The following is a 27775-nucleotide window of genomic DNA, read 5'->3' as shown; positions in this document are numbered from 1 at the left end:
CGGAACTCAAATTATCTGTGTACCGAATTTCATCTAAATCGGTTCAGCGGTTTTGACGTGATGGAGTAACAAACAAACAAACAAATAGACTTATCTACAAACTTTCGCATTTATAATATTATTGGGAAGTGGTAAGTATTCAAAGTTTCAAAAATAAGTACCACACTCTTATTCCGGCGCAATAAGGCCGTAGTAACATATTTTTGAGTGGTTCGAATAGATACTTATTTTTGCACTTGACTGTATAGCAAGTGTTGTCAGCCTCATTTTTTTGTAATTTTGCCGCGGTTACTCGTGGACAGCTTTCGCTGGCCTGTAGGGCTCCTACGAAATTTGAAAATCGAAGTTTGTATCGTATCGCACTCTCGAATTAAACAATATAAGCTTCAGCGGGACGGCAACATACGAAGTTCGAATTTTGCTCTTCGTAGTATAGGGCCAGCAGGGCTACTACGAAACCCGAAACTCGAAGTTCGTCTCGTGTGGTCCCTCTGACACTTATACTATTTAATACGCGAGCGAGAGAGACGGCACGATACGAACTTCGAGTTTCGTGTTTCGGAGTAGGCCTTCTGGGAGCAGGGCTTGTTAACGTTACCATATTCACACTATAAGTAACGTTACATAACGGTAAAAAACATAAAATACCCAGTACCGGTACTAAAATATAACGTTAATTGATAACTGAACATTATAGTATCGTTACCCAATTAACGTTACTTTTACCGTTAAATTCTTTATATATTTTAAATAAATTATATATTTACTTAGATACACAGAAGAAAACTTTCTTACAAACAAGGCCAACGTGACATTTGCAGCTATATTCAGGTAGATGCCAATATAACTAATAATAATTCAAATTCATAAAATTGCTCTATATGTACCCAGTATTTACTGATGAATCAATAGAACTTACGAAAAATAAGATATCCCATCCTTTTTTCTCATTTTTAAACCGGTATTCACACATTTTTTTACGCAGCAAAGTTACTCTAGACGGTACGCAGCATTTAGCCATTGTTTCCAAATGACACGATCTATGGTCAAAACAAGACTAATACTGGAACATATTTGAAAACTTCCGAGTTTTGTATAACCCATATATAATCTAAGGGTAAATTAAATTTAATTTACATTATGATTTAACGATACTTTTTGAATTAACGTTAATTTTATGAATAGCTGATAACGTTACCATTTTAATACCGGTAAAAAGTTGTATAAGTAACACGGTAAATCGTTTAAAGTTAATTACGATTTAACGTTAAATCTGTTTGATAGCGATAACGTTACCCACCTTTTAACGGTATTTGAGGCCCTGTCAGGGAGGGAGCCTACTACGAAAATCAAAGTTCGTATCTTACCAACCCTTTCACTCTCGTATTAGGCATCAGCAGCGGGAGAATAGAAGGACTTCTCTGCATAGGTTCAGTGGAATAGAAGCGCACCCAAAAGCAGCTTTGATCCTGCCTACCAAGTGCCTACCTATAATGTGATGATTTAAACATCCAAATCTTTTCTTTGTAGACTTGGTTATGTTTTAATTTTATTTAAAATAATAAATGGATGTAAACAATCTGTCTTGAAGAATGGATACAACCAGAGACAAGAGACAAGACAGACAATTTGACATGGCGGAGTAATCAGCTGTTAATTGCAATGCCAACGAATAATCGTAAATTATTTAACCGTTCGTGATTATTTGCGGTTCAAATATATTTTTTAACATTTTTCAGTTCATAATGTTCGGGAGAATATTGCATATTTATAATTTTTAACATTTATTACTAGAAACCAAAAGAATGGCGCGGTGTCATCTGTCAGCTTCATTCATCCATTGTATTTGAGAAAAAATGTGACTTGTGCGCTTTGCAACTCTGTTTTTAATTCACTAGTGTAACATTACTTAAATAATTCCGTCATATGATGATCACGATTTGTTCTTCAAGAAATGTTAGTGGTAATATCGCGTAATAAACTGGTGCTCGCATTTAAAAGCGTCTTATATTAAGGCCTATGAAAATCCTCGACAAAGAAGTCGAGCGGCGTCCGAGGATAACCTTGGTTGTTTATTTGTAGTGTCGGAGTTATCAGTTGTGTTTGGTGCGGTAAAAGGGTTGAATAAGTGATAGTGATAATGTCAGGTCGTGTTCGTAAGCAGTCGGATTGTCCGGTGGGCAAGCAGGGCCCGATGCGGGCTACGCTGCCAGTGTCCTCGGTGATGAAGAGCGGCGGCCTGAAGAAAAGCACGGCGAACAGCCCCACGCTGTCGCCGACCAACGTGTGGCGGCGAATATCGCCCGATCACGCGCTCTCTGGTCAGCGCAGCCCTGGAGCGGTTAACTACAAAGGTTTACCGTCAAAAACAATTTTACATGAAATAATCGTACCTCAAAATTCTTCACTTAGTTGAGGAGAGCCATAATTGGTCTCACATTTGTACAGATATTTAATATATAAAGCTACAAACAAAGTCTTGAAAGAAATCCAAATTGTCTGTCTCCGAGTCTAGCCAAACCAGTATCTTAGAACATCTGACTTAATTGATTTTGTAACTGGCAATGGTAGCTGAAAACTCGATTATAAAAGAGAAGATGCTTCCAACGGGAATCCTTATCCTCAGGTCAACCTTAGTATACAACTCATCTGCTTGTAGGACTGATTGCTAAATCATAAATAAAAAATAAAAAAACTATTTATTTTGGTAGGACTTGTCCATTTTATTGTTTTACCCCTCATATTTGGGAACTTTAAAAAGTACTGAATTCTAGTCTCATCTGTTTTTAATAACCAGAAATTTTCCAATCAACTTGAACAACTGACAGCTGAATCTATTGAACAAATTTTAGTCATTTATTCAGTATAATTTGGATAAATGATTATAAATAATATAAACCTCATAATTTGTGAAATATATAAGTATAAAATACTTTGCTACAAAAAGTGCATGTTGACAACAATGACTAAAACTAAGCAATGATGTTATTGAAAAACACCTTTTTAATAACAGCTTTGAATAAATCAAACAAGAATGAATAGAATATATTTTTTAATCTTTACTTCATCTCATTATCTTTCATCTTTCTATATGTAACTCAACATCTATTGTTTTTTTTTTTTTTCAATAAAGAGTATATACCTATACCTAACTACAATATACTCTTTTTATAAAATACTCATTTATATAAAATTATTAACTTGTTTTGTTCATACACAATTTTTATTTTTTGTATACATTTGACAATCCTTTTTTGAATTTCTTATAATTACATGACATGACCTTGTGTTTATAATGACTGTATTTTTTCAAAAGGTAATAAATAAATCTATCTATCTATCTATATAATCATGTAAAACAAATAATAAAATAACTTTATTAGCAGTGGGACAGAATAGGCTGATAATAATAATACTTAATAAAGTACTTAACAGTATTTAGTACTTTATTTAATATTGTTATTATTATTATTTCTTTAACAGGTTTAATCAGTATATACTTAAAATTATCATACCATAATCCTTTAGAAACAGAACAAAAATCTTATGGTATATTTTTGAACAGGCAAAGGCAGATTTGGTGCAAGTGTGATAAGACGCACGGCATCACTAGACACCCTTTACCACAAGGGCCAGTGGTCACGGGACTACTACCTCCATGCTGGCCAGCTGCAAGTTGACAAATCAACTCAAGTATGTATGCCTAACTAATGTCTTAACATTGTAACTTTACCTTTAAGATACAAGTTCTTGGTCAACTACATGAAGCACCTATCGCTACGACACTGCTATGCTACTAATGTACTGGTATCTATATATTTTGATGAAATACCTTCCATAACTAGCAGCATATTGTATTCATAGAAATAGTAGTGGCACTGCAACACATTGCTGCTATATACAGTTGGCTACAAACTTTTACCTTTATCAGAGATGGTGAGGAAAGCAAACTAAATATTGACATATGTAGATAAATAATATAAACTAGCCATTACCCATGACTGTGTCCGCTTAGAATTTGGTTTTCACTATCCTGCAGGAACTGCAATTTTCTGTGATAAAAACTATCCTATGTCCATACCTGGGACTACTTGAATGTTAAAATGATGATACTTCTACTGAAAAGAAATTCCTATATATTTTTTTTATTTTGGGGCCAAACTCTAAACAAAATTTATTTATTTTCTTTGTACCTCAGAATAAGCTGGATTCGTCAAGAAAATATTGTAATGTCTTACAGCCAAATAGTATCCATATTCATAAATTAAATTGCTTATGTATGTACGGTCAAACCATTTAATTCCTGACCCACCATAGAATGTTCTCACAGTAAGTGTCATAATAAATTCCTTTGTCAAGCAATGTAATGTTACTGTGACTTTTTCTATGAAAAGGTTCCATAGTGGGTCATGATTCAGTTGGTTTAAGTGTACTTTCTCAACCTCATATCTACCCAAATTGTATCAAACAAATCAGCTGTACGATAGAGATCATACTTAACATAAAGATGATTCTAACAGTCTCCCCAAATCAATCGATGTGGAACTGGCTTTAGCCGATCAAAAAACTTTTCATGTCCATAAGAGCGAAAAAGACGTCTATTGGCTCGGCCGACGTGAAACGACGTTTACTAACGGGAAGACTTCTTTTTCGCTCTTATTGTGTGGACATATAGTAGATTGTACAACAAGAGCATAAAACAAGCCATTTTACCTGAGGTGTCCATATAGCCACGTGGATAGACACGTTGAGGGAAAAATGGGTTTAATGCTCGAGTTTTACACTCTGCTGTTCACTTCGATTGAGAGGAAATGAAATAGCAACAGTGGAAACAATTGTTCACTTACTAGGTACCTTTTATTTTTCATGCATTGCTATATAGATGTGGGGAGTCTCTAAAGCAATTTAATATATAATACGAGGTTGAGAAAGTAAGCGGTTGATATGTCAAAGGTTCAAAGATTTATTTTAATTTTCAGACTGATGAAGGTGGTGGAACATCAGGCCGGTCATCCAGAGGATCAGACGATGACAAGCTGGATAGATTCCTACGCAGTCGTTTGCAGAGGCCCCACAAGACCACATCATCAGGAGATTCTGCACACTCCATGAGTCCAGGATTCTGTAAGTTAATTTTTTCATTTGAACTTTGATTTGGCAGCCTTAAATTTAGAAGTCCACCTGTGTTATTCTAGTTGTAACTCATTTATCAGCTCAGAGAATGTTATGTAATGTGTCTACCATTTTGTTTTTTTTTTATAACATTAAATTTCGATTTCATCACCATCAGGGTCACGTTTTGGAACAGGTGGCGTGCCATTGAGAGCAGCTCGGTCGTCTGTGGAAGGTCTTAACCAGGAAATTGAGAGACTTGTCTTATACCCAGCCAGCGGCACCCAGACGCCACACCTTGATCGGCTAAAAGATAAGGTAAATTCTGCATCTGAACTCTTTAATTTTTAATTACTGAAGTTTTGACATAAAAAATTGCTAAACTTCATACCCAAGGGAAGTTTCTGAGAGTTCCTCGGAAAAGCTTTATGCTTTAAAACTTCTGAGCTTCTGGTTCTCTCATCTGGCATGTGTGTTCAATTAATTTTACAAATGAAAATTGACGCTATACACCAACTCGAGAGATTTTTCCTGGTTAGAGCTGTAATGTACTTACTTCTTTCTCTGTAACATTCACTATAGTAAACAAATGAATGTTTTATTTCAGGTGACGCCAGAGGGACACCGCGCCCCATTGGCTGAGCTTCTGAGACGTTCTGTGAACACACAAACACCACATGACCTATGCCATACTGCCCATTCATCAGGTGAGGACATATTTACATCGCTGTTTTTCATATTATAATTCACTTTAAAAATATCTTTACTTTACTAGTTTCAACTACAGTATTCATGTAAACAATTGAGTTAGTATAAAAATATTTCATTTATGAGAGCATTGTCCTTATACATACATACATATTTCATGATGATAAAACATTATGTTGGTGTCTGTTGAATATTGAATAAAAGATGAATTGTGGGCTTAGATCCACCGTCCCGAGGGTCCCTCAGGTCACTGTCCAGCAGTGGTTCATCAGAGTTACTCGAAGCAGGTCTAATAACTGATTTACAGCTTCTAGTGACCCCTCGCAATGATTGATAATGGTTTTTGCACTTAACATACAAAGCTTTTAAGCTCCTAGCATGTTTTTATGTTTCTTTCTATTATGTTCGTAATTTTTCAGTTAAAATAAAAGTCTGTTTTCTCCATGTTTCTGTTGCATTATTTGAAGTGTTGATATATATAGCTGCTACAAAAGTAACATAGCTTTTTAATTGACAACATTTTGAGTATATGTTACTTATGCTACAGAAATCAAATGGGCTTCGCCCCCCTGAATACGCCAAAATATTTTTTAAGATTTATTTTCGTTATCCTTAACAAATACAAGAAAATAAGAAGGTTCTATCATTGAGACGGCATAACAGAGGCTTTTGCTTTTCTAAAATGTTTCATTGATGTAATTGTATATTCATGTGTCTATCTGGTAACCAAAAGGAAAATTGACTTTTTTTATTGTTATCTTTTCAAACACAGTTCAGTGAACAATAATATATATAATATGTGAAATGTTGTCAGTTGATTTTGCTGTGCCTTGCATATGTAGTTATAGTGCCAGATTTTAGCGTATCTATACAATAATTATCATATTTGTTTTGTTGTCACTTAAAAATAATGTCTATCTGGTAACCAAAAGGAAAATTGACTTTTTTTATTGTTATCTTTTCAAACAGAGTTTAGTGAACAATTACATATAATATGAGAAATGTGAAATGTTGTCAGTTGATTTTGCTGTGCCTTGCATAGTATAGTTATAGTGGCAGATTTTAGAGTATCTAAACAATAATTAGAATATTTGTTTTGTTTGTGACTGAAAAATAATTAAATGGTTGCAGGTGGCAGCGTCTGTTCATCACCGGATTTAGATGGGGCCAAGCTTGGTACTTCTCCGCAGATAAATCGATTCTTAGCCCGGGAGCCTCCAGATGGTTGTGAAAAGGTAATCTTCAGGTTTTGGTTGCAACATATTTTAACCTTCAGGTTAACCTGCGTGGATAAGCATAATTTTTTCGTTTATAAAAAAAAATGGTCAAGTGCGTGTCGGACTCGTACATGAAGGGTTCCGTAAACAGTTCAGTAAAAGTTTTTCTTAAAATTCTTCTAATATAAGTTTTTTTTTGCTGACTGTACCTACTTTATGCCCCTGGTTACCAAATTTTTCCTCAAGACGAATCAGACGAGTCCAAACTCGATGCGGTCGTGTCGCTTATCACAGAGTTCCTATGGTCACCCGCTTTTATCATCGGATCAACTCCATGTTATAATAATATTGCATTGTCATCGTATTTATAATTTATACATGCATGTAAAACTTCAACTCAATCGGTTGAAGATATCCACTTCAAATTTGAGTTGAAAGATTCCACCCGAGCAAACATAGTTACATTACACTACAAAAAATATAATGCTTGTAATAAGTTTTTGTAAAAATTTCATTTTTAATACAAGCTTTTTTTGCCGAATGTACTTTTGTTGACTATACTGCATTACTATCGGTACTTTTAACTATTGAGGAGTTCCCTCCTGCAGAGACGATCCTGGCAGGACCACCAAGATGTCACTACCAGATTATTATATTGTCACTAAATTTACATAAGTATTCCAAATTTCAAGTCGATTGGACTACTGGAAGTGGGTCAAATTTAGCTTCCAAGATTTGACCTAAACAAACAATAAATAAATAAATGAACAAACAGGGCAAGCTAAAGAAAAGCTTCTAAAAATATCGCCGAAATGTAAGGACTTGTGCAAGTATTTCGGTATATCGAATAAAAAAACAATTTGAATTCTCATCCTCTTTGGTTCTGGCTGTTTGCTTCTGAAACCATTGCCCGTACCGCGCGCGGCTCAAAAACAATAGGTAAACATAGTGATTACTACGGTGTGGATTTATCAAAGTTGGCTTCATTGAGATTTGTGGTTCATAAACTGCTATATTAATTTTGCACAAAAACGAATAAACCACACAATCAGACAGTCACTATATTAGATTATCGAAGCTTTTATAAAACATCATTAAAATCGCAAACTTTATTTTATTTTTAGTATTTGTTGTTATAGTGGCCACAGTAATACATCTGTGAAAATTTAGTGTCTTACTTTTACGGCTTAAGAGATAGAGCCCTGTGACAGACGGACGGACAGACAGGCAGACAGCGGAGTCTCAGTAATAGGGTCCCGTTGGCACCCTTTGGGTACGGAACCCTAAAAAAGACAAAATGACGCTTTCAAAAACGAGGTTATCTACTAATATATACTGAGCGGCAAAAAATATGGCGCTCAAATTGTACAAAGCGCCATCTATGTGACGCTTTTGGAACTAGCTCGCTAGATCCTTTTGCCTAACTCATAAGTCGATGTTGTAAGCTAGAAAGCTTCAAAACACGACCCACAGAGGGCGTGATTGTAAATAATTGTAGTTCCAAGTTGCAGAGGGCGCTGCTCGACTTTATATAAGCGCATGCACAGCGCAGCTCAGCCCTTATTTTTCGCTTCATTTTTGAACTAAATAAATTCATCAAGCCAGCAAGCTGCTTTCCTCCACCCCCACCTGCCAAGGCTCGAAAACAAATGTTTGCAGAATCGGTAATTTTGTATGAAGGGTGGGCCAAATTTTTTGCCGCTGAGTATATTATTTTTCTCGCTGTAATGAGGTGAAAAATGTATTGAATAAATATCATGTATGTAATAAATAAATATCACGGGACAATTCACACCAATTGACCTAGTCCCAATGTAAGTTTAGCAAAGCTTGTGTTATGGGTACTAAGCAACGGATAAATATAATTATATAGATAGATACCTACTTAAATACAAATTAAACACCCAAGACCCGAGAACAAAATTCGTATTTTTCATACAAATATCTGCCCCGACACGGGAATCGAACCCGGGACCTCAAGCTTCGTAGTCAGGTTCTCTAACCACTAGACCATCTGGTCGTCTAAAATTTTACTTGGCAGTAAAGTTGTTTAGCATTTTGTGCTTTGAAGTATTAGTTATGTAAGGATTCTTTTTCAATCCTAAAATTGTTCACTTCACCTTTCAGTACACACACTCGTATCAAACAATAACTTTCCAGCCTTTTATTAAAAATAATAAATAATAATGAATTTCGACAAAAGGGTATATGATGTTTATGCTCACTATCTGCTTGATTAATCTTTTACCTGTAAAGTAGGCTTTAGAATAATCAAACTGTTGTCTCACTGCTTAACATGTTCTTCTCGACAGGTAAACCTGAAAGGCTGCGAGGGCGCGTATACTGAGTCAGTGTCCATGATGAAGCCGGCAGTGCCCGGGTTCACGCTACGCCCCTCGCTTGGCTCCGCCTTCCAACCGCTACAGCCTGCCTCGCCCTCCCCCCCGTCGCCCACCCCCCACTGACTCGCACACGACCCCCCACCACACAAGCCTAACCCTATGACTTACCCTGGTGTAGTTGACCCCCCTACAATCCCATAGCTCCATTACCACTTTAAATAGGTATAAACGTATGGATTCCGTTTTGTGCTGCTATTTCACTTCGGTGTATTACTAGTGTTCGTCGTCACTATTGTCAGCCGTTCTAAGTAAACTCGTCTACTTCTCAAAAGTAATCAAAAAGATTCTAACCTGAAACAGCACTTTTTAACACCAAATTTTTAGTGTCTATCGCTTATATTGGTTACAAATGAAAAGTTAAGTTAAAAGCATGTAAACTACTATTTGAGTTGAGCAGGATGAATTGGATGTATGACAAAAAATATTGATCCTTTACAATTAATCAACAACAAAGTATAAAGCTTATACTACCACTGGAACAACCAAAATTATTTTCACTGCAATATTTCCTCTAACATTTTTGTGACAGTGAAATGGTTGCAGAAATCTCGCACAGCGAATATTTGAAAACTACGCGGTTACTAAATCTGGGGTAAAGTCATCAGTTAACTAAAACACTACAGCAATGACAATAACAAAGTAAGCAGGTTTTGTATACGGCGAAATCTTGTCTCGACGTGTCATTACCCGACTGCGTTTTTTACTAGCTGATGATTATTGTATCCATGGTTAACAAGTTCTACTTTCTACAATACCGTACATTATAATTTTTGATAGTTTAATGTGCTGCCAAATTGTCACGAATTCGGCTGCTTGTTTGGCAGAAAAGCAGCTTAAAATTGTAACATCATTAAGTTTAATGTGCTGTTTCCTCATATATTTAATTCATATCTGACAATTCTACAAAGCATTGTGTACAACACTATAGTTTTTGTGACATCCAACAGTTTTGTTTAATAAGGAGAATTTTAAGTAGGAGCAATGTAGATGTGAATCATAATCTGACACAACAATTCTACTTGATGTCTATCTAAATGGATTTATATCGTTTCATTTATAAAGAACAGTTACTGTTGAATTATACTGGACTGAACAACACATTACACATTATGTATCAGTAATCACCTGATGTAAAGGACAGTTGACTTAATATGGTTAGATTGATATTCTACTCGTACGCAACCAAAGCATACATATTAACAGTTTCATCTACTCATTTTTACTTTTGTGTGTCGTTCTTATTAATATTTTTCATAAAAATAACCATATCTAATGGCTTGGTCGTGTTTTTCTTTTTGTGCATGACTTCACAAACTTTTCGTTTGCCTGTACCCGGTTTAATATTTTTAACTTATTAGACTGTTGGTTTACCCTACAATAAATGAAAACAACTGTGGATATATAATATTTGATCTCATTTTATGTATTATCGAGAAGTATGAACACAAACATGACTGTATATTGCAAAGATAGATTTTGAATATAGCGTTAAGTGATAATTTTTTCAATATAAGTTACTTCTGTCATTGAAATTGAAAACTGTGAGGAGGATTACTTACTCGGACCAAAATTATTGATGGGCCAGTTTTGGTCGCGGTGAGACTATTGCCAGATCGATTTTCTAAAGCCGAGCTTTAAAATTGCGGGAATTCATAATGATGTAAGAGAATAGACTGAATATAACTCGTACTTTGATACAGGTATCTTGACAATTTATGTTGTATCTATTTAGCACGTACTCTGCGAAGTGCCTCTTCGTCATTAGATGTAACTCTTCAAATAGTAACTTTTCTCTACAAAATTATGTATTTATACTGTTTTTCACAGACAATTTCACGATGACATTTTACCCGATTACGTTGAAGTAGGATTTGTGTAACTGGGAGGTCTTTGAAGGCCGCATCCGGTCTCGGGTCGTGTCATAGTATCTGTATCAGGTGCGCGGTGCACGCGGTATCGTTTTGTATGTCTTTTGGTAAAGGGAAGATGGACCATGCCAGTTAGATCTCTCGTTTTGGCCAAAATGCATTACCATCGAGACTGATATTGTAGACAATGAATTTGTGCGTAACTTGACTGAAGTGTCGGTCGACAACTTACACGTAATTATAGTTAGACCTGCTTTTGAACGTACGCAATTATTTTTGAATTTTTTGTAGATTTCGACGGCAAATATATTTTGGACGGCTCTCCTTTGGAATAAAGAGTATTTTAATCTTGTCATTGCTCAAATCGAATTTTGTATTAGGAGCCATACTGCCGAATTTAAAATTTTAGACAATGTGATTGTAATATTCCGAGTTGCTGATGTACATATAAATATAACACAAAATATGGTATCATTGAGTTGTGGGGTATTACTGCTGGTGCTGATTTGTTAGTTTGGTTCATAGTGTGTGTACAGCATAGATTAACAGACTTGTGACAGAAGAGCAGGGTTCAACACTACTCTTAATCCATGCCAACTGTGCTACTGACATTTTTGATCGAGCTAATGAATGACCAAACAAGCAATGAAAACCTTTAGAATGGAATAGGCGAGTATTGAATCTTTAGTAAAGTTACATTTATCACCTCTAAGTTTTGTAAAATTCTACATCAATTCATAAATTCTCATATAGTTTAGTAGTATGATTATTAGAGAGCGGATTTGAAGTAGCGATTACAAGTTAAATATGGATATGACTAGTGCGATTGATTAGATAGATAGATAGATTTATTTATTAGATATCATGTTGTTTATTGGTCTTTCAGTTATCTTATTACTTACTTACCGCTATGCAATCTTATAGATAATTAAATTCAATAAATGTTATTCCTGCGACAAACTATATGTAAAGAAAAATATATTATTCTAATTAAAGGAGTTTTATACAGCTCAAACATAATAGATCATATTTATTACGCACCTTTTTGTTAAAAATAAATACTTACTTGTAGTAGTCTTATCCATATTAAACTTGTAATCGCTACTGCAAATCCGCTCTCTAATGATTATTGCCCTAAAACAAATGCTATAAGTACTTACAAAAAAATCAAGACATGAACATGGAAAAAAGCCGAGCCAGTGTTTAAAAACCGGATTTCTGTATAAATTGTTTCTTAATGAGTGCAATATCTAGCCGTAATGTTGAAAATATACTAGCAACCATGTACTATACTTACATGTAACATTTGTGTATGTAGTGATTCAATATTTTGAAAGTAATTATGTTTAATTTTGACTACTTGTCTGGACGTGTTAAGTAATACATGTTTACTTTTGGTTGCTCGTTTATCCATCGCAGTCCATTCGATGTACCAAACTGCTTCATGGTCATAATTACATTGCTTCCTCTCAGCTTCCATGATGCTTCTAGATCCCTGCACTAACTACAAAATAATCGCTTTACATACAATACTTTGACATATGTCACAGGTCCAGGTTGTAATGTAGGATATGTGTAAGCCTCTCCCAGTGTCGTTACCTAATTTAAGGTTTAGTGAGTGAGGTGTAATAAAGTGAAGATAATTAGCCGTTAAATATGCTACAAGAATAGTCCTACAGCAAGTTGACGTAAACCACGGGTAGTAATGCGGAGAAAGGGCTTTTCGGACAAGGGTTTTGCCGGAGCAACTGCTCTCAAGTTCCAAAACCGTTTTGTTCTGAAAGCGAAAGTTTTTAAAGTACATAAAATATTTTTGTATGTTTTGGGTAGGACCAGAGTGGAGGAGAGTAAAGTAACTTGGCTAGGATTAGATTTGATAGTTCTTTTATAGATGGTTAATATTATTATTTTACAGTTTGCTTTTAGATGAAGGATAGGATTATAATTTTTATTACTATGATATTAAATACTAACATTTAAATAAACTAAACCAAAAGTGCCCATTGAGATAAGTTTATAATTCAAGCAAGCCTTTTGTTTAGCATATTGTTAAAAATAATGTTTAGGCAACAAAATTAGGGTATAAGGAAATTATCGGCGGATTGTTGAGTTTTAGTTATCTAAAATTGTTGAGGTTTGTTGATAAAAAATCATTTAGTTTTTTTACATGCTGTGCTCAACAAAAGGCTTGATCGTTTAGAGGCATTAATTAACATCATTATTGATAGTGTCTAATTTAAGTAATACTAAGAATGGTTTTATTATAGTTTTGTTTCAAAGAAGAAATTCTAATTACTATTTTTGTTTCCAATATTTTATCACTTTACCTGTTTTCACTGTAATGTATCTTGCTGTATTGCAGACATATCCAATATACAGACTGATTATAATAAACCACAGTTTTATTTTATGTTGCCCTGCATCTGACATCAATCTGTGCTTTGCTACTTCATCTATTTTTAAAGAATATTGGAGACCAGTGCTGACTCTGTCCCAGGAGTCCGTATTTATGCTGAGGTGAAACCTTTTCTTACTCACACATAATAATAATAATATACTGAGCGGCAAAAAATCTGGCCCTCAAATGTATGCAGTTATAGGTAATTTTGTATGGAGAGTGGGCCAAATTTTGTTCTGCTCCGTATATTTTATTTCATATTGTGTATTTCCATTATTTTTGGATTTTTTCTATGTAATGAACGATACATGTGTGTGTCAAATAAACATTTTCGTTTTTTTTTAATTAAATTGACAATTCATTATATATTATAATCACTATGTTAGTAAGTTTTAAGTTTCCTTTTCTTGTTCAGTTCAAATGTTTTTCCTTTGTATTGTACAATACAGAGGTTTTCAAAATACCTTGTGGGCTTTTGGTATTGGGCTGTCTATGATTAGATTAACTGTGATCAGTCAACCTCAAATCACCATCTTGATTCCATAGCAAAAATTAATTGAAATAAAATTGTTTTTGATGTTCAATAAATTTATTTGATAAATGCATTTTTTACGTAAATTATTCTAATACTGTAAACTGCGTTTTGTTTGTATATCGTCTAATAATATTCTAAGTTCTTCATCTTCTATCCTGCCCTCTAGTGATGGGATGAGAGCTTTGGCTTCTTCGGGTGTCTCCGGGCACAAATTGGCTAAACTTGCTACTTCAAATTTGTGCAACTTCTTTACTTGTAAAAGGCTAAAACAGAAATCATATTTTAGGTGCTACTGCCACAACTATACAAAAACATTTTTTTAACATGAAAATAATGACAGAAAACTTTTAACCCCTCATGTGACTAATGACTGGGTAATTTGGATAAGTACCATACATAAAAGGTGCTTGCTATTCACCACTGTGGTGCGTGGGGAGCCTGACAGCTTAATCAAGAAAGGAAACGGAACACTTGTAATAACTTCTATTCCTAATTCCTTGCACAGTGGCCAAGTATGACAAAGCTTAAATACTGGTCTATAATAATCCATGGTAATCAATGTGGCATTCAATAAATGCTATGCTATAACATTTTCACTGTATGGGGGCTGTAGCTTTGTTGGAGCCTTTAATAAGCTTAAATTTTATCAAAATTATCCACTATTATGATTTTACAGCACAACTCTACAACTTTAAGTTTGTAGAAAAAAATATTAGAGGTAACAGTTATGGAAAGGAAATGAAAATGGCAATGAAAAGGAAAATACCATTCAGGAAGGTATGTGAAAAGTATGAACTGACACATTTTGTAAATATTGAATGTTTATACCAAACAATGGCTAAACTGATAACTGTCTTTTCTAACCTCGACATTGGCAGAATCTATCAATGAAGCTATACTTTCAAGAATTGAATTGAATCTTTAATTTAATGAAGTTGTTTATTAAGATAGAAATAAATCAAAACGCAGAAATAATACTAGATATTACAAACTAAATTAAAAACTAAGCTATTTAATTTAATTACTTTCTCACTGCTGCAATGGTTTCTTTATTCTTGAACTTTTTAAACATATTAGTGTAGGTAAGAGTTTTCATAAAAACTTCTGAAAATTCTTGTTCTTCTTCTGCAGATTCATTTTGTGCTTTTCTGTGTTCTAGTAACATGTCCACTTCTGATATTAGGAGGGTTTCGGCGTTTTCGAATTCTGTAAAATGTGTAATTATATAATTACCTGTGGTCAATTCCAACGAAGCTGTATAGCTTCGTTGGGACTGACCACAAGTAAGCAGAAATATTTTCAAAATAAATTGATTTACCTTTTGGAAACCGTAAGTCCGCAGCATCTTCTTCAATAACATCCTGTATTGGGCCAGACATAGTAATAAAGTTATATGAAAGTAAAGTACGTATTAGCACGTTACAAAATTGAATAAAACTAGTGTTTTTTTATAAGCTAGCACGATTAACGTAATCAAACGAAGAAGGTAAATAAATTGTAACACGACTGCACGACTAACTGACAAAATGCAATGACCAAAGAGTATATAATCACTGCAATGACATGACAATGACAACTATGACAAGACAAAGCCAGCCAACCAAAAGGCAGCAATCAACCACAAACAAAGACCATAATGTTTTTGACATAGATTATCTATTTCTTTGACAGCTTGCTTTTTTTACCGTTTTAGGGCGCGGCCACATGAAATCGCTCGACGCTCGTTACCAGTGTCAAATCTGGTCACGTATACAGACTTTATACCGGGTGTGGCCTGAAATACGAGCAAAAAATTAAAACATAGAGCGTCCTCGTCAAACTGAACAACATTAGTTCAGCGACTTTTTAAAATAATGGAGTCTTTGAATTTTCATTTTTTCATACAAATTAAATACTGCTATTGCTATCAATGTAAGCCATACTAGAACACAACTGTCGTCGCCTGTCACGCTTCAAACATCAAGCATTTCGCTTTACATAGCTTCTTCGAATAAACTTAAATATGTAATAAAAATTAAAAAAACATTATTTTTAAAAGTCGCTGAACTAATGTTGTTCAGTTTGAGGGTATGATCTTATGTTTTAATTATTTGCTCATATTACAGGCCACACCCGATATAAACTAGTTTACTTATATAATGTTTGTGGTCATGTGACATATAGTGATAAAGCTGAAAATGTTAAGCTATATCACTGAAAAAATAACCTCTTTAATTTGGGCAAAAACGCTGTTATTTTTTTTCATTCACTTCAAATTTATTTTATTTGTACCACTGCCACCACTGTTACTAATAGAGATTAAAAAACAGCTTCCAATGCCAACATCATTCCTACAAGAAGCCATCTTGTCGCTGCTGCTTGACGCTACTTTATTGAGTCGCAGGAAATTCGCAATCACCTTTAAAATGGGGTCACGTGACCAGATTTATCGCTGTTAGAATTATCGCAGCGACGAGCGACTGCATGTGGACGCATCTTTTTATGGTTTGGCTTTTTACACTATTAGTTCAATTATGTATGTAGGCCAGACTCGGTCTGGTTTCAGACATATTTTTAAACGATCCCCAGAGTATTTAAGGTGCGGCCACATGCAGTCGCTCGATGCTCGTTACCAGCGTCAAATCAGGTCATCTGATACAGCAATAACGCTGAAAATGTTGAGCTTTATCGCTGAAAAAAAAACCTCAATTATGAAAAAAAAAACATTTTTTTCATTCACTCCAATTTCTTTTATTTGTACCATTGCCTCGACTGCCATTATAGTCTGTCAAAAAGAGTAGAAATTTAAAAGTGGCAGCACTGTAGTGTCTTCCCTTTTTGGTTTGACAGGGTTTGAAAGGGATGACACTACAGTGTTGCCACTTTTTTATTTCTACTCTTTTTTGACAGACTATAAAGGAGGTTAAGAAATCAGTTTCCAAGACCACGATCATTTTTGCAAGCAGCTATCTTGACGCTACTGTTCGACGTGGCGACTTGACGCTGCTTTTTTGAGTCGCGGGAAATTCAAAATAGGGTCACATGACCAGATTTATCGCTGGAAACGAGCGTCGAGGTCGAGCGACTAGCATGTGGCCGCACCTTGACATTTGACGTTGACATACGGCATGGCATTTATATTTGAAGGTTATGTTTATGTTTTGATTTATATACATGAATAAAACGGAAAAATAAATAACTTTTATGGAAATATTAAATCAGAGCATGTATTTTTAACATACATAACAGCAGTGTGATCTATAATTATGCTGAATTCTCCTTCTAAAAGTACGTCTGGTTCCGTAAAATTAATCTTTAGTGCTTGACTTTAATTTCACAACATTTATTGATATTTTTTAAGGATTACCCGCACCGAATCAAGATACCCATGGAATTTCGAAGACAGTGTTCACCCATGTATCTCGCTTGCACGGGCTGCTAAGTGATTGGATTAGAGTACGCGACAAGGGCAGCAAAATCTGTAAAACTGTAATCTCATTAAAGTTGCATGAATGTACGGACGATTACTTTCCGCACCAGCTGCAATCACTCACAGAAAGTCTCCTGGAAGCCATAGAAAGTTTTAAGGATTTAAATGATGGTAAGCTTGATGAAACTGAGGGGTAGTTTTTGAAATTACACCACTCGAAAATATCATTCGAAGCAAATTACAACTGCAATAAATCTCTTCAACTAAGTATAGACAATTTAATTTGAGTTTTCATTTTGTAACATTAAACAAATTTTCTACTTGTTATAACTGGTGTTGCTATAAACGGTTTTGACTGTAGTTATAATCCTTACAAGCATTTTTCTTTTCAGGCATACGAGACATTAATAAGCAGTTGCTGGCCATTGCTAAGTTGCAACAGGTACCACAACCTGTAATATTGACATGGACAGCCAAAGATATATCTGATAATGTCAATGAAATATACAGCAGTTTGCTAGAAGAATTTAGGCTTAAGAAAGTTGTGACAGGTATGTAACTACAATGCACTCTTAATTACATAAATAAAACTTAAGTATATGATAAATAAACATTGCAAGAAATTGTCTGTCAATTTATCTTTAAAAAATTTGAGACAAATTAAAAATTAAAATCTAAGAATGTGACAATATAAAATAGTTGAAATGGAAGAAAAATATCATTTTTTTTTTTCAATTTAGTCAAGGAATATTTTCCTATTATCCAAGTTCACTTTTTTTTTTATAGAAAACATTGCACATTGCAGAGATGAGAAACTACTAGAAGTCTATTCAACAGCATGGGAGATAGATTCATATTTCCATGTGGATTCAACTGCCTACTTATTTTCTGAAGTTGGTTTAAACCCTGTACAATAAACAGTTGAATTGTTATACATACTTCTGTTATTTTGTTATCTATACCAAACATTAAAATAATTATATTGTTTTTGACAGTACAGTTGAAGAAACTGAATCACGTACCAGGGTGGAGCCTTTGTGTTACTAATGTCATGTTCACATCCCATACATTTGCCAAAGAAATCATAGCAAAATTGGTTATTAAAAGGTTCCACCCTACTACGTGATTCAGTTTCCTTGTCTGTGCAACCTACAACAAAGATTTTTGTGCTCCATGAAGCTGAAAACATGAATCTTATAAGCCTTTATAAAATTTTGAACAATTTATGTGCTTACGTTTGCTTTATCACATATAGTGAAGTTCCCAATCCGCATTGGGCCCGCGTGGGAACTACGGCCCAAGCTCTCTCATTCTGAGAGGAGGCCTGTGCCCAGCAGTGGGACGTATATAGGCTGGGACCTGAGATGATGATGATGATGATTGTATTGTTTGTATTTATTATATCTCAGCTTATAAGGGCCTAAGCCTTCTCTCAGAATTGGCTTGGGCGTTGTTAGTTCTCACACGGTCCCATTGCAGATTGAGCAACATAAATATTATGGTAGTATAGGTCACCTTACCTATCCTACCTAACAAAAAGAAGTAGGGAAAAACAATAGATGTAGTAATATTGGCTATGCAGAAATAATGAGTTAAGGAAACTGATTTGACAATATTTTTTTTATATTTGACTGTACTTTATAGCACTGTGTATCGAAACATTACATTGTGTTGGTAGAAATGCGCAGTTTTCTTTATTAGCACAGTTGGTATAATATGTTGCTAACTACCACTTTGTAAACAGCTTTGTTAATAATTTGCGGCTAATGTAAATAACATATATGTTACAAGTTGGCGTCTGTGTATATTAAACTAGCTTTTGCCCACGGCTTCGCCCGCGTGGAATACGGTTATTACGCCCCGTTCCCTCGGGAACTGTGCATTTTTCGGGAGAAAAAGTAGCCTATGTCATTCTCTGGCCTATAAACTATTATATATGTTGATCCGTCGCTCCGTTTCGACGTGAAAGACGGACAAACATACAAACACACAATTTCGCATTTGTAATATTAGTATGGATTAACTCGATATTTGTAGTCTTAGCAAACTAACTATTAAACAAATATGTTACTTTGCAGAGATATTGGACAAGCAAGTAAGGTAATCGTTTAAAACGTTGATCAACAATACAATGTTGTGCTTATTGTTGATCAAAGTTTGAAAAAATAAAAACGCACTTTAATGGTAGGTAAACCTGCCTGCCATAGTAAGCCATGATGGCCGAATGGTTTGATTGACCTATGGCCTCTCAAGCAGAGGATCATGGATTCAAACCCCGGCTCGCACCACTGAGTTTTTCGAAATTCATGCGCGAGAGCTTTACGGTGAAGGAAAACATCGTGAGGAAACCTGCACAAACCTGCGAAGCAATTCAATGGTGTGTGTGTGAAGTTCCCGATCCGCACTGGGCCCGCGTGGGAACTACGGCCCAAGCCCTCTCATTCTGAAAGGAGGCCTGTGCCCAGCAGTGGGACGTATATAGGTTGGGATGAAACCTGCCTGACTGATCCTTCACCTGATCTTCGATACTTGGTCAACCAAAACCCACGGGAATTCCCGAAACTTACCTCATGGTCTTCATTTTCATTGCATGTAGAACATTCTTGAACGTATCTACACTTAGCAGTTAGGGTTTTAGGATTTTATCCCGTGGGAATATCGGGACAAAAAGTAGCATATGTTTTATTCCAAATATTCAGCACATACCAAATTTTATCCCAATCCGTCGAGTGTGAAAGAATAACTAACAATTTATAAGTACCCACGCGCACATACTCATAAACTTTCGTACTTATCATTTAGTAGGATAGGATTAGTAGGATTATAGACTGTACGAATTGCACTGTACTCGTATGAACTCCGAAAGAAGGCCAGAAATTAGAACACTGCGATTAATTATAATACAACAGTATAATACTAGTTGAACTCCACACAATTCCCAAAAATATACAATTTGTCGACTGAAGGTCTATAAACTTAGGAAGCACAACGATAGCGTGTTGTGCGAAGTTACATCTACGTGACAGCGCCATCTATCGGGAACTTTAAACAACAAGTTCCCTTTATAACGGCTTAAACATACCACCCACCAAGGACAGAATGTCCTTACTACCACCCACCGTGCTGTGGTCAATTCGTTCAATCCCTGGTGAGTGTAACACAAGCATAAAACGATATTCTATAATCAATAATATAACAAACACAAAATAAATTTATAAATTTTACAAGCAAGTAACAAATTTAACATATTTAACAAATGAATAACGTAATTTCACTTATTTACTGGCAAAATACAAAGCTTTGAAGTAGGTCGTTTGATAATGGCATTTTTACACTTTAAGGAAACTACTCTGGTCAATCCATCTGATCCAGGATGTTTCTCAAGCACCTTGCCGAAGAGCCACTTACTTGGAGGCAGATCGTCCTCGTTTACTAAAACAACATCCCCTACTTCAGCCTCAGGTGTTTGTTTACCCCATTTGTAACGATGCAGAAGACTCGACAAGTATTCCTGCGACCATCGTCGCCAAAAGTCCTGCAGCATCCTCTGGGTCAGTTGCCAACGCCTTAAGGTGCTTATGTTGGAATTCTCATAATTAAATTCCGGTACTGTAACTAACGGTTCCCCAACCAAGAAATGACCTGGTGTTAATGGGCTTGATTCACTGGGATCGTTGGATATAACGGATATCGGCCTGGAATTCAAACAAGCCTCCACTTGACTGAGAAGTGTAGTCATCTCCTCATATGTTAAAGTGGAGTCTCCAATAACTCGTTTTATATGAAATTTGGTTGATTTTACCGAAGCCTCCCATAATCCACCGAAGTTTGGAGCTCGGGGAGGTATAAAATGCCACGATGTTCCTACCGTGGCCAATTCACTGGAGATTTCTGCAATCATGGTTGACCCTTCTGCGTTAAATAATTCTCTAAGCTCTCTAGAAGCTCCCACAAAGTTTGTGCCATTGTCACTATAGAGCTGTAAACAATGCCCACGCCTAGAAACGAATCTTTTGTAAGCCTCCAAGAAAGCCCGGGAAGTCAACGCACTGACCAGTTCAATATGCACAGCTCGGGTAACCATGCATACGAAAATACATATATATCCCTTATAGGATTTATGTCCTCTTCCCCTTGAGGTCCTTATATTAATTGGACCTGCATAGTCGACACCACATCGCATGAACGCTCTTGCAGGGGTAACTCTAGCCGCGGGTAGAGAGCCCATGAGTTGTGTTTGAACGTTCGCCTTGTACCTCACGCATGGGATACATTTTCGTATATAGTTCTTTATTAGATTTTTAGCTCCTATTATACAGTAGGTTGATCTCAAGAAGTTAAGCATTAACTGTGTACCACCATGTAAAGTCTTTTGGTGTGCATCCCTAACTAATAGGTTTGATAAATTAGAGTTATGAGGTAGTAGGATTGGATGTTTTACTGATTCTGGTTCATTGGATTGTCCTATCCTACCTCCCACCCTTAAAATCCCCTCCGCGTCCACAAAGGGGGTAAAAGAGTATATGCTAGATGCCTTTAACTTGAGGAATCCATTTCGTTCGATGTCTGCCAGTTCCGGTTGAAATCCTTCTCTTTGAGATATTTTGAGGCAGGTCATTAAAGATGCACTTAATTCTGATACTCTTAAATGCACGCTTCCTTGGCCTAAATCCTGTGTTTTTCCCTTTATAAGGAATCTTCTACAATACGCTATAACGCGTAACAACCGTGGAAGCGATGAATATCTGTTCAGAATTGATTCCTCAATTATGGTACAATGGGATTTTATTGTCTGTTCCAGTTGAGTTTCGTTGTTATTTAACCGTGTGTATTTTACAATTTCATCCTTTAACAATGTTGGACCATTTTTCCACAAGGTATGGTTAATGAGTTCGGCTGGCTGTAAGCCTCGAGACGCACAGTCTGCTGGGTTTTCCTTCGTGGGGACATGTGACCATTGGGAGGGGTCAAGTGTTGATATGACCTCAGACACCCTATTCGCAACAAACGTCTTCCAATTACTGGGATGTTTATTCAACCACGCGAGTACCACCGTTGAATCTGTCCAAGCTCGTATATTGTGTTTAGGAACGTTTAATACTTCCGAAAATTCCATTAATAGTTTCGTCACAAGCACCGCACCGCAAAGTTCCAAACGCGGAATGCTGACTTGTTTCACAGGTGCAACTCTCGTTTTAGCTCCAACCAAACTGACGTGAACATTTCCCGATGCGGATACCACACGCAGGTAAACTACGGCCGCATATGCGATATTCGACGCATCCGAGAAGCCATGCAACTCGACTAATCCATCATCCAGTGTAGTGCACAACCATCTTGGCATGTGAAACTTGGTCAGATGGTCTAATTCGGTGCGGTAAGTGTACCAATCTTCTAAAATTTTTTGTGGTGGTTCCTCGTCCCATTCGGTCCCTGCTATCCACAATTTCTGTATGAAGACCTTTGCTTTTATCACACAAGGAGCTATCCACCCGAGTGGGTCGAATAGACGGGATACATCTGAGATTATTCTTCTTTTTGTTACAGGTTCGGAAAGCGGGGGTAGTTTAACCGAGTACTGGAACTCATCGCGGCTTCTGTTCCAAGTGAGTCCTAATATTTTTACAATATTGTCTAACTTTATGTCCAAGTGTTTGTTCTCCTTTTCACCTTTTTGATTTTCATTAAACATCCTCAAAAGCTCTTCACTATTACTAGACCATTTATGCAATGTGAATCCACCTTCCCTGAGCAGTCCATCCATTTCCTTGTATAAATTTATTCCTTCTTGTACGGTTTGACAACCAGTCATTAAGTCATCCATATAAAAGTCAGTTGCAACTCTTTTTGCTGCAGTTGGATATTTATCTTTATGATCAATAGCGACTTGATTCAATGCCTTGACAGCCAGATACGGGGCTGACGACGTACCAAAGGTTACAGTGAGTAACTTATAGTCTCGTATTTCTTCTTCACAATTGTCTCTCCATAGAATGCGTTGACAATCGCAATCTTCTTCTGCAACTCTCACCATACGGTACATCTTTACAATATCCGCTATCAAGCACACGGGATGATTCCTCCAACTGGTTATTAGGTGACGTAATTCCGGTTGCAAAGTTGGTCCGGTCATTAAGTTATCATTTAATGATATATCATTTCCATTTTTGCAGGATGCATCAAAAACAACGCGTACCTTGGAGGTGGACTTATCTTCTCTCGTAACTGCGTGGTGTGGTAGGTAAACCGACTGATTAGTCTTTTCTACTCCAGGAACTATAACCATGTGATCCAACTGCAAGTACTCTTTTATAACGTCTGAGTATTTGGACTTGAATACTTCATCTTTGGTAATTTTCTTTCTAGTGCTTTAAGTCTTTTTACAGCAATTTCACGTGAATCTCCCCCTTTGCAGGCTGGCTCGTCGTCACGGAACGGCAATTTCACCACATATCTACCTTTGCCATCTCGGACCGTTGTGGATTCGAATATTTCTTCGCATCGTTGTTCTTCCGCTGTTAATATTTTTTGTGTAATAAAGGCTCCGCTTCTAACTCCCAGAATTTTTTTATTATATCATCTTCTTTAACCATAGTATGTAATACAGTTACCTCATTTAAGCCTACAGATCCTACTGGTCCTGACAAAATCCACCCGAAGGCTGTGAATTGTGCTACCGGAGAACCAACGGGACCCCTCCGTATACCTTCCCTTAAAATTTGGGAATAAACTTCCGCGCCTAACAATATATCGATTTTATTAGGTATGTTATAGTTTGGATCCGCTAGGCACAGCTGCTCTAACTCAACCCATGTCTCCGTTGGTACTATCTTACTTGGAATAAATGTTGTTATTTTGTTTAAAACATAAGCATTATCTCCATCGTGAAATTTGGGTCTGTTCGTGATTTTATTTTTACTACCACCATATTGCTTGACATAGTCGATTGATGACCGCCTAGCCCCGATATTACATTTTTTGTCGGAATTTTTTTCAACCCTAAACCTTGAACTACACTCTCTGTCACAATGGAGGCCTGTGAACCCTGATCCAATAGAGCGCGCATTACTTGGCAATGGCCGGTTTTACCTTCAACCTGTATTAAGGCTGTAGCCAATAAAACTTGTTGATTTACTTCACTCTTGGCACAGCATGCCATGTGAGATATCAGTGGCAGGGTCTCGCCTTGTGCACCAGTTGTACTCGCACTGAATTCGCAACTATCCTCAGAGGCCGCGGCAACCGCTTGGTCTACAATTCCCGCGTGTACGCTCGAAGCTGGGACACCCATTGGATGAAGCAAGGAATGATGCCGTTTGTTACATATCCTACAACTGGTGACCTTTTGACAAAACTTTACACCATGGTTACTCCTAAACAGTTATAACAAATTCTGTTATTAGTTACAAACTCACGTCTTTTTTCGAAATCCTGATTTGCAAATTTTTTACAGAAACATATTTTGTGTTCATCGCCACAGAATTCGCAACAAATTTTGTTAAATTCGCCGCATGCAGTACTTTGGGGTAACCGACAGCATTGTTATTAATTGCCGGTTTAACAAAATTGGATGTTAATCTATTTACATTCACATGTTTTGGTTCGATAAATTCTAATGCTCGATACCTACTAGTTAAAAACTCCTTGAACTGAATAAAAGTGGGCAAGGAATCCGAAGCAACATTGGTAGTTACATTGAGCTCCCACTGTTTTCGTGTTTCTGCGTCTAATTTAAGTGACAGCAGATGAATGACAATAATATCCCAGCTAGAGACATCAATACCGAGATTAGTTAATGCATTCAAACAATCCGATGACGTATCCATGAGTTCCTTCAGAAAACTTGCCGACTCTGAGATTGCATTCCTTTGGCTTAAAAATCGTTTTAAAATGCAGTGCGAAAGATATTTTTTGTTGCTGTATCGTTCCCTAATTGTTTCCAACATTGCATATAATTAGCGTCTGACACTGGTATGTAGCGTATGAGCTGTTCGGCTTCCCCAGTCAAGTAACCCTTGAGATATTGTAACTTTTGTACGTTGTCCAATGATTCATTATTGTGAATCATTGAGACGAACAAATCGCGAAAAAGTAATCCACTCCGTGTATTTGCCGGAAAAGTTCGGGATACTAATTTTTGGCAACTTGACTAGGGCTGACTTGCTGCTCGCATTAACACTGTCAACATTTAATTTACCCTCGACAGAACTCTGCATTCGAGCCAAACTGTTTTTTAATTCACATTTGTAATCGGTAAATTCATTTTCAGTGTCTCGTAAACATCATTTGTCACATATGATTGAGCTTTCAAAGATTTGGGATCAGCTTTCTGCATTAATCTTTGTGACCTTGTTTAAATTCAATCCACAATGCTTCTAACGACTCTAATCTACTCTCGATGTAATCTTTAGTTAACCGATCTTCGGTGTTTTTTTAAAATTGATTCTTGCCTTACATATCCGCGTGGACATGTCCTCTTGAAAGTTAAGTAAAGATTCCATCCTTTAAACTAAAATAGACAGTACTTATTTAATTTACAAGTACAAATTTAGTATTTTTAATGACTTAGAAAATTCACAATACAAATCTTTTAAAAAATTACAAGTGTTTGAAACTTTAGATAATCTGGGTTAAATCCGGCATGGATTCCCGTCTCTTCAATTTTTTGCTTACAATTCTAAGTCCCAAATCACATCCAAATCTCTTAAGTTAATATTGAATCAATTAATGCACTAAGTCCGGTACCGCTTGGCTATAAGGTTGACTCTTTATACCACTTTGATGAATTTAGTTTGAACTATGAACTGTTTAAGCTTGATCTTCTTTGTATTAAGTTGACCTTCAGTTGAAAACAAGTTAAAAGTACTCACGGTTTTACACTTGATTTTCACTCACACATGCGCGTGCCAACACACACACTTGCTGTACTCCACTTGTTGTACACTTGCTGGTTGACCTCCTGCGATTCAGCTGTGCCACCAACCGACGACGTCTTGACAGCTGCTTCACCACCTCTCGAATCCCTATGGACAGCGATCCACTGCCACTATGGGACCGAAACCGGGCTTGGTCGTGCTCACGACAACCACCTTACTGCACTGACACGAAACTTCCGATTCGACGGACCATGTACGAATTGCACTGTACTCGTATGAATCCGAAAGAAGGCCAGAAATTAAACACTGCGATTAATTATAATACAACAGTATAATACTGGTTGAACTCCACACAATTCTCAAAATATACATTTGTCGACTGAAGGTCTATAAACTTAGGAAGCACAACGATAGCGTGTTGTGCGAAGTTACATCTACGTGACAGCGCCATCTATCGGGAACTTTAAACAACAAGTTCGCTTTATAACGGCTTAAACATAGACTTATAGATTAGATATGCGTGCACGAAAAAGACGAATGTACGCACCCTCTCCTACTCTAATACCCTTGGCAATAGGGTTTGCCTATCTGCCCCAACCGTGAAAGTAATGCGGGTTAATGCGTCAACAGGGGTGCTAATTTTAAATGGCAGAAAGATAAAATTACTCATTCCATTTGGTCGTTAAACGAAGTCGAGTGACCGCATATACCGTGATCGAATTTGATTAGGCATGGAAGCTGGAAACGATCATCATCGTTTTAGCTGTAGGACGTCCATTGTTGGACATAGGCCTCCCCCATAGACCTCCAGTTGCTTCGGTTGGAAGCGTGCATCCACCATGAACCCGCGACTGTAACCAGTGGTCTAATTGGCTAACGCCTGAGTGCTGGCGACCACATTCAGCGTCTTTTTCTACCCTCATCCTATACTGTGCGACAGAAAAAAGTGATGAAAACGATTTGATTCCGAGCGCGTTAGACAATAACGCTTGTCATCCGTTCATTCGAGAACTTTTCGGCCCCAAAGTTTATCTGTTCTCCGTGCATATGGCCACATCAACGATCAAATTCGCTTGACTATGTTGGTGACCTTCGTTCTTCTATGGTTGAAATCATTAGACAATAGTTGTACAAACCACAAAACTGATGAAGGAAAAGAAACGACTCGCGAACTAAAAGGGTGAGGCGCATGAGTATATGCCTGAAAAGCTATAAGTATATGGATTTTCCCAGTTCAGTCTCTGCTGATG

General features: G+C 36.5%; 4 protein-coding genes across 5 annotated transcripts; 2 read left to right on the top strand and 2 right to left on the bottom strand.

Moving 5' to 3' along the window:
• The first annotated feature begins 1393 nt into the window (after nt 1–1393).
• On the top strand, nt 1394–13701 carry LOC141436713 (protein FAM117B-like). Of its 2 annotated transcripts, none has more exons than XM_074099737.1 (7): nt 1394–2354; nt 3566–3693; nt 4980–5124; nt 5309–5430; nt 5720–5819; nt 6952–7055; nt 9350–13701. In XM_074099737.1, exons 1-7 carry the CDS (start codon nt 2141–2143, stop codon nt 9500–9502), a joined length of 966 nt encoding a protein of 321 aa, XP_073955838.1. In that variant the 5' UTR covers nt 1394–2140; the 3' UTR covers nt 9503–13701. The 2 variants fall into 2 exon arrangements, with proteins under 2 accessions (XP_073955838.1, XP_073955837.1); XM_074099736.1 differs by having other exon boundaries at nt 5291–5430.
• Nucleotides 13702–14273: 572 nt separating this feature from the next.
• Nucleotides 14274–15687, bottom strand: Polr2D (RNA polymerase II subunit D). Its single transcript, XM_074099738.1, has 3 exons — nt 15559–15687; nt 15266–15446; nt 14274–14503 (listed from the first exon to the last, which is right to left on the bottom strand). The coding sequence occupies exons 1-3, from the start codon at nt 15617–15619 to the stop codon at nt 14329–14331; spliced, it is 417 nt and encodes a 138-aa protein (XP_073955839.1). The 5' UTR covers nt 15620–15687; the 3' UTR covers nt 14274–14328.
• Nucleotides 15688–17310: 1623 nt separating this feature from the next.
• LOC141437459 (uncharacterized) lies at nt 17311–18587 on the top strand. The gene is made up of 4 exons (XM_074100849.1): nt 17311–17507; nt 17581–17820; nt 18042–18200; nt 18436–18587. The coding sequence occupies exons 1-4, from the start codon at nt 17486–17488 to the stop codon at nt 18564–18566; spliced, it is 552 nt and encodes a 183-aa protein (XP_073956950.1). The 5' UTR covers nt 17311–17485; the 3' UTR covers nt 18567–18587.
• Nucleotides 18588–20526: 1939 nt separating this feature from the next.
• LOC141437197 (uncharacterized) lies at nt 20527–23935 on the bottom strand. Its single transcript, XM_074100454.1, has 4 exons — nt 22865–23935; nt 21452–21628; nt 21058–21196; nt 20527–20534 (listed from the first exon to the last, which is right to left on the bottom strand). Exons 1-4 carry the CDS (start codon nt 23933–23935, stop codon nt 20527–20529), a joined length of 1395 nt encoding a protein of 464 aa, XP_073956555.1.
• Between the last annotated feature and the right edge of the window lie 3840 nt (nt 23936–27775).

This window comes from Choristoneura fumiferana, chromosome 17, assembly GCF_025370935.1.
Source record: "Choristoneura fumiferana chromosome 17, NRCan_CFum_1, whole genome shotgun sequence".
NCBI lineage: Eukaryota > Metazoa > Arthropoda > Insecta > Lepidoptera > Tortricidae > Choristoneura > Choristoneura fumiferana.
This window is presented reverse-complemented; position numbering and strand designations above follow the sequence as displayed.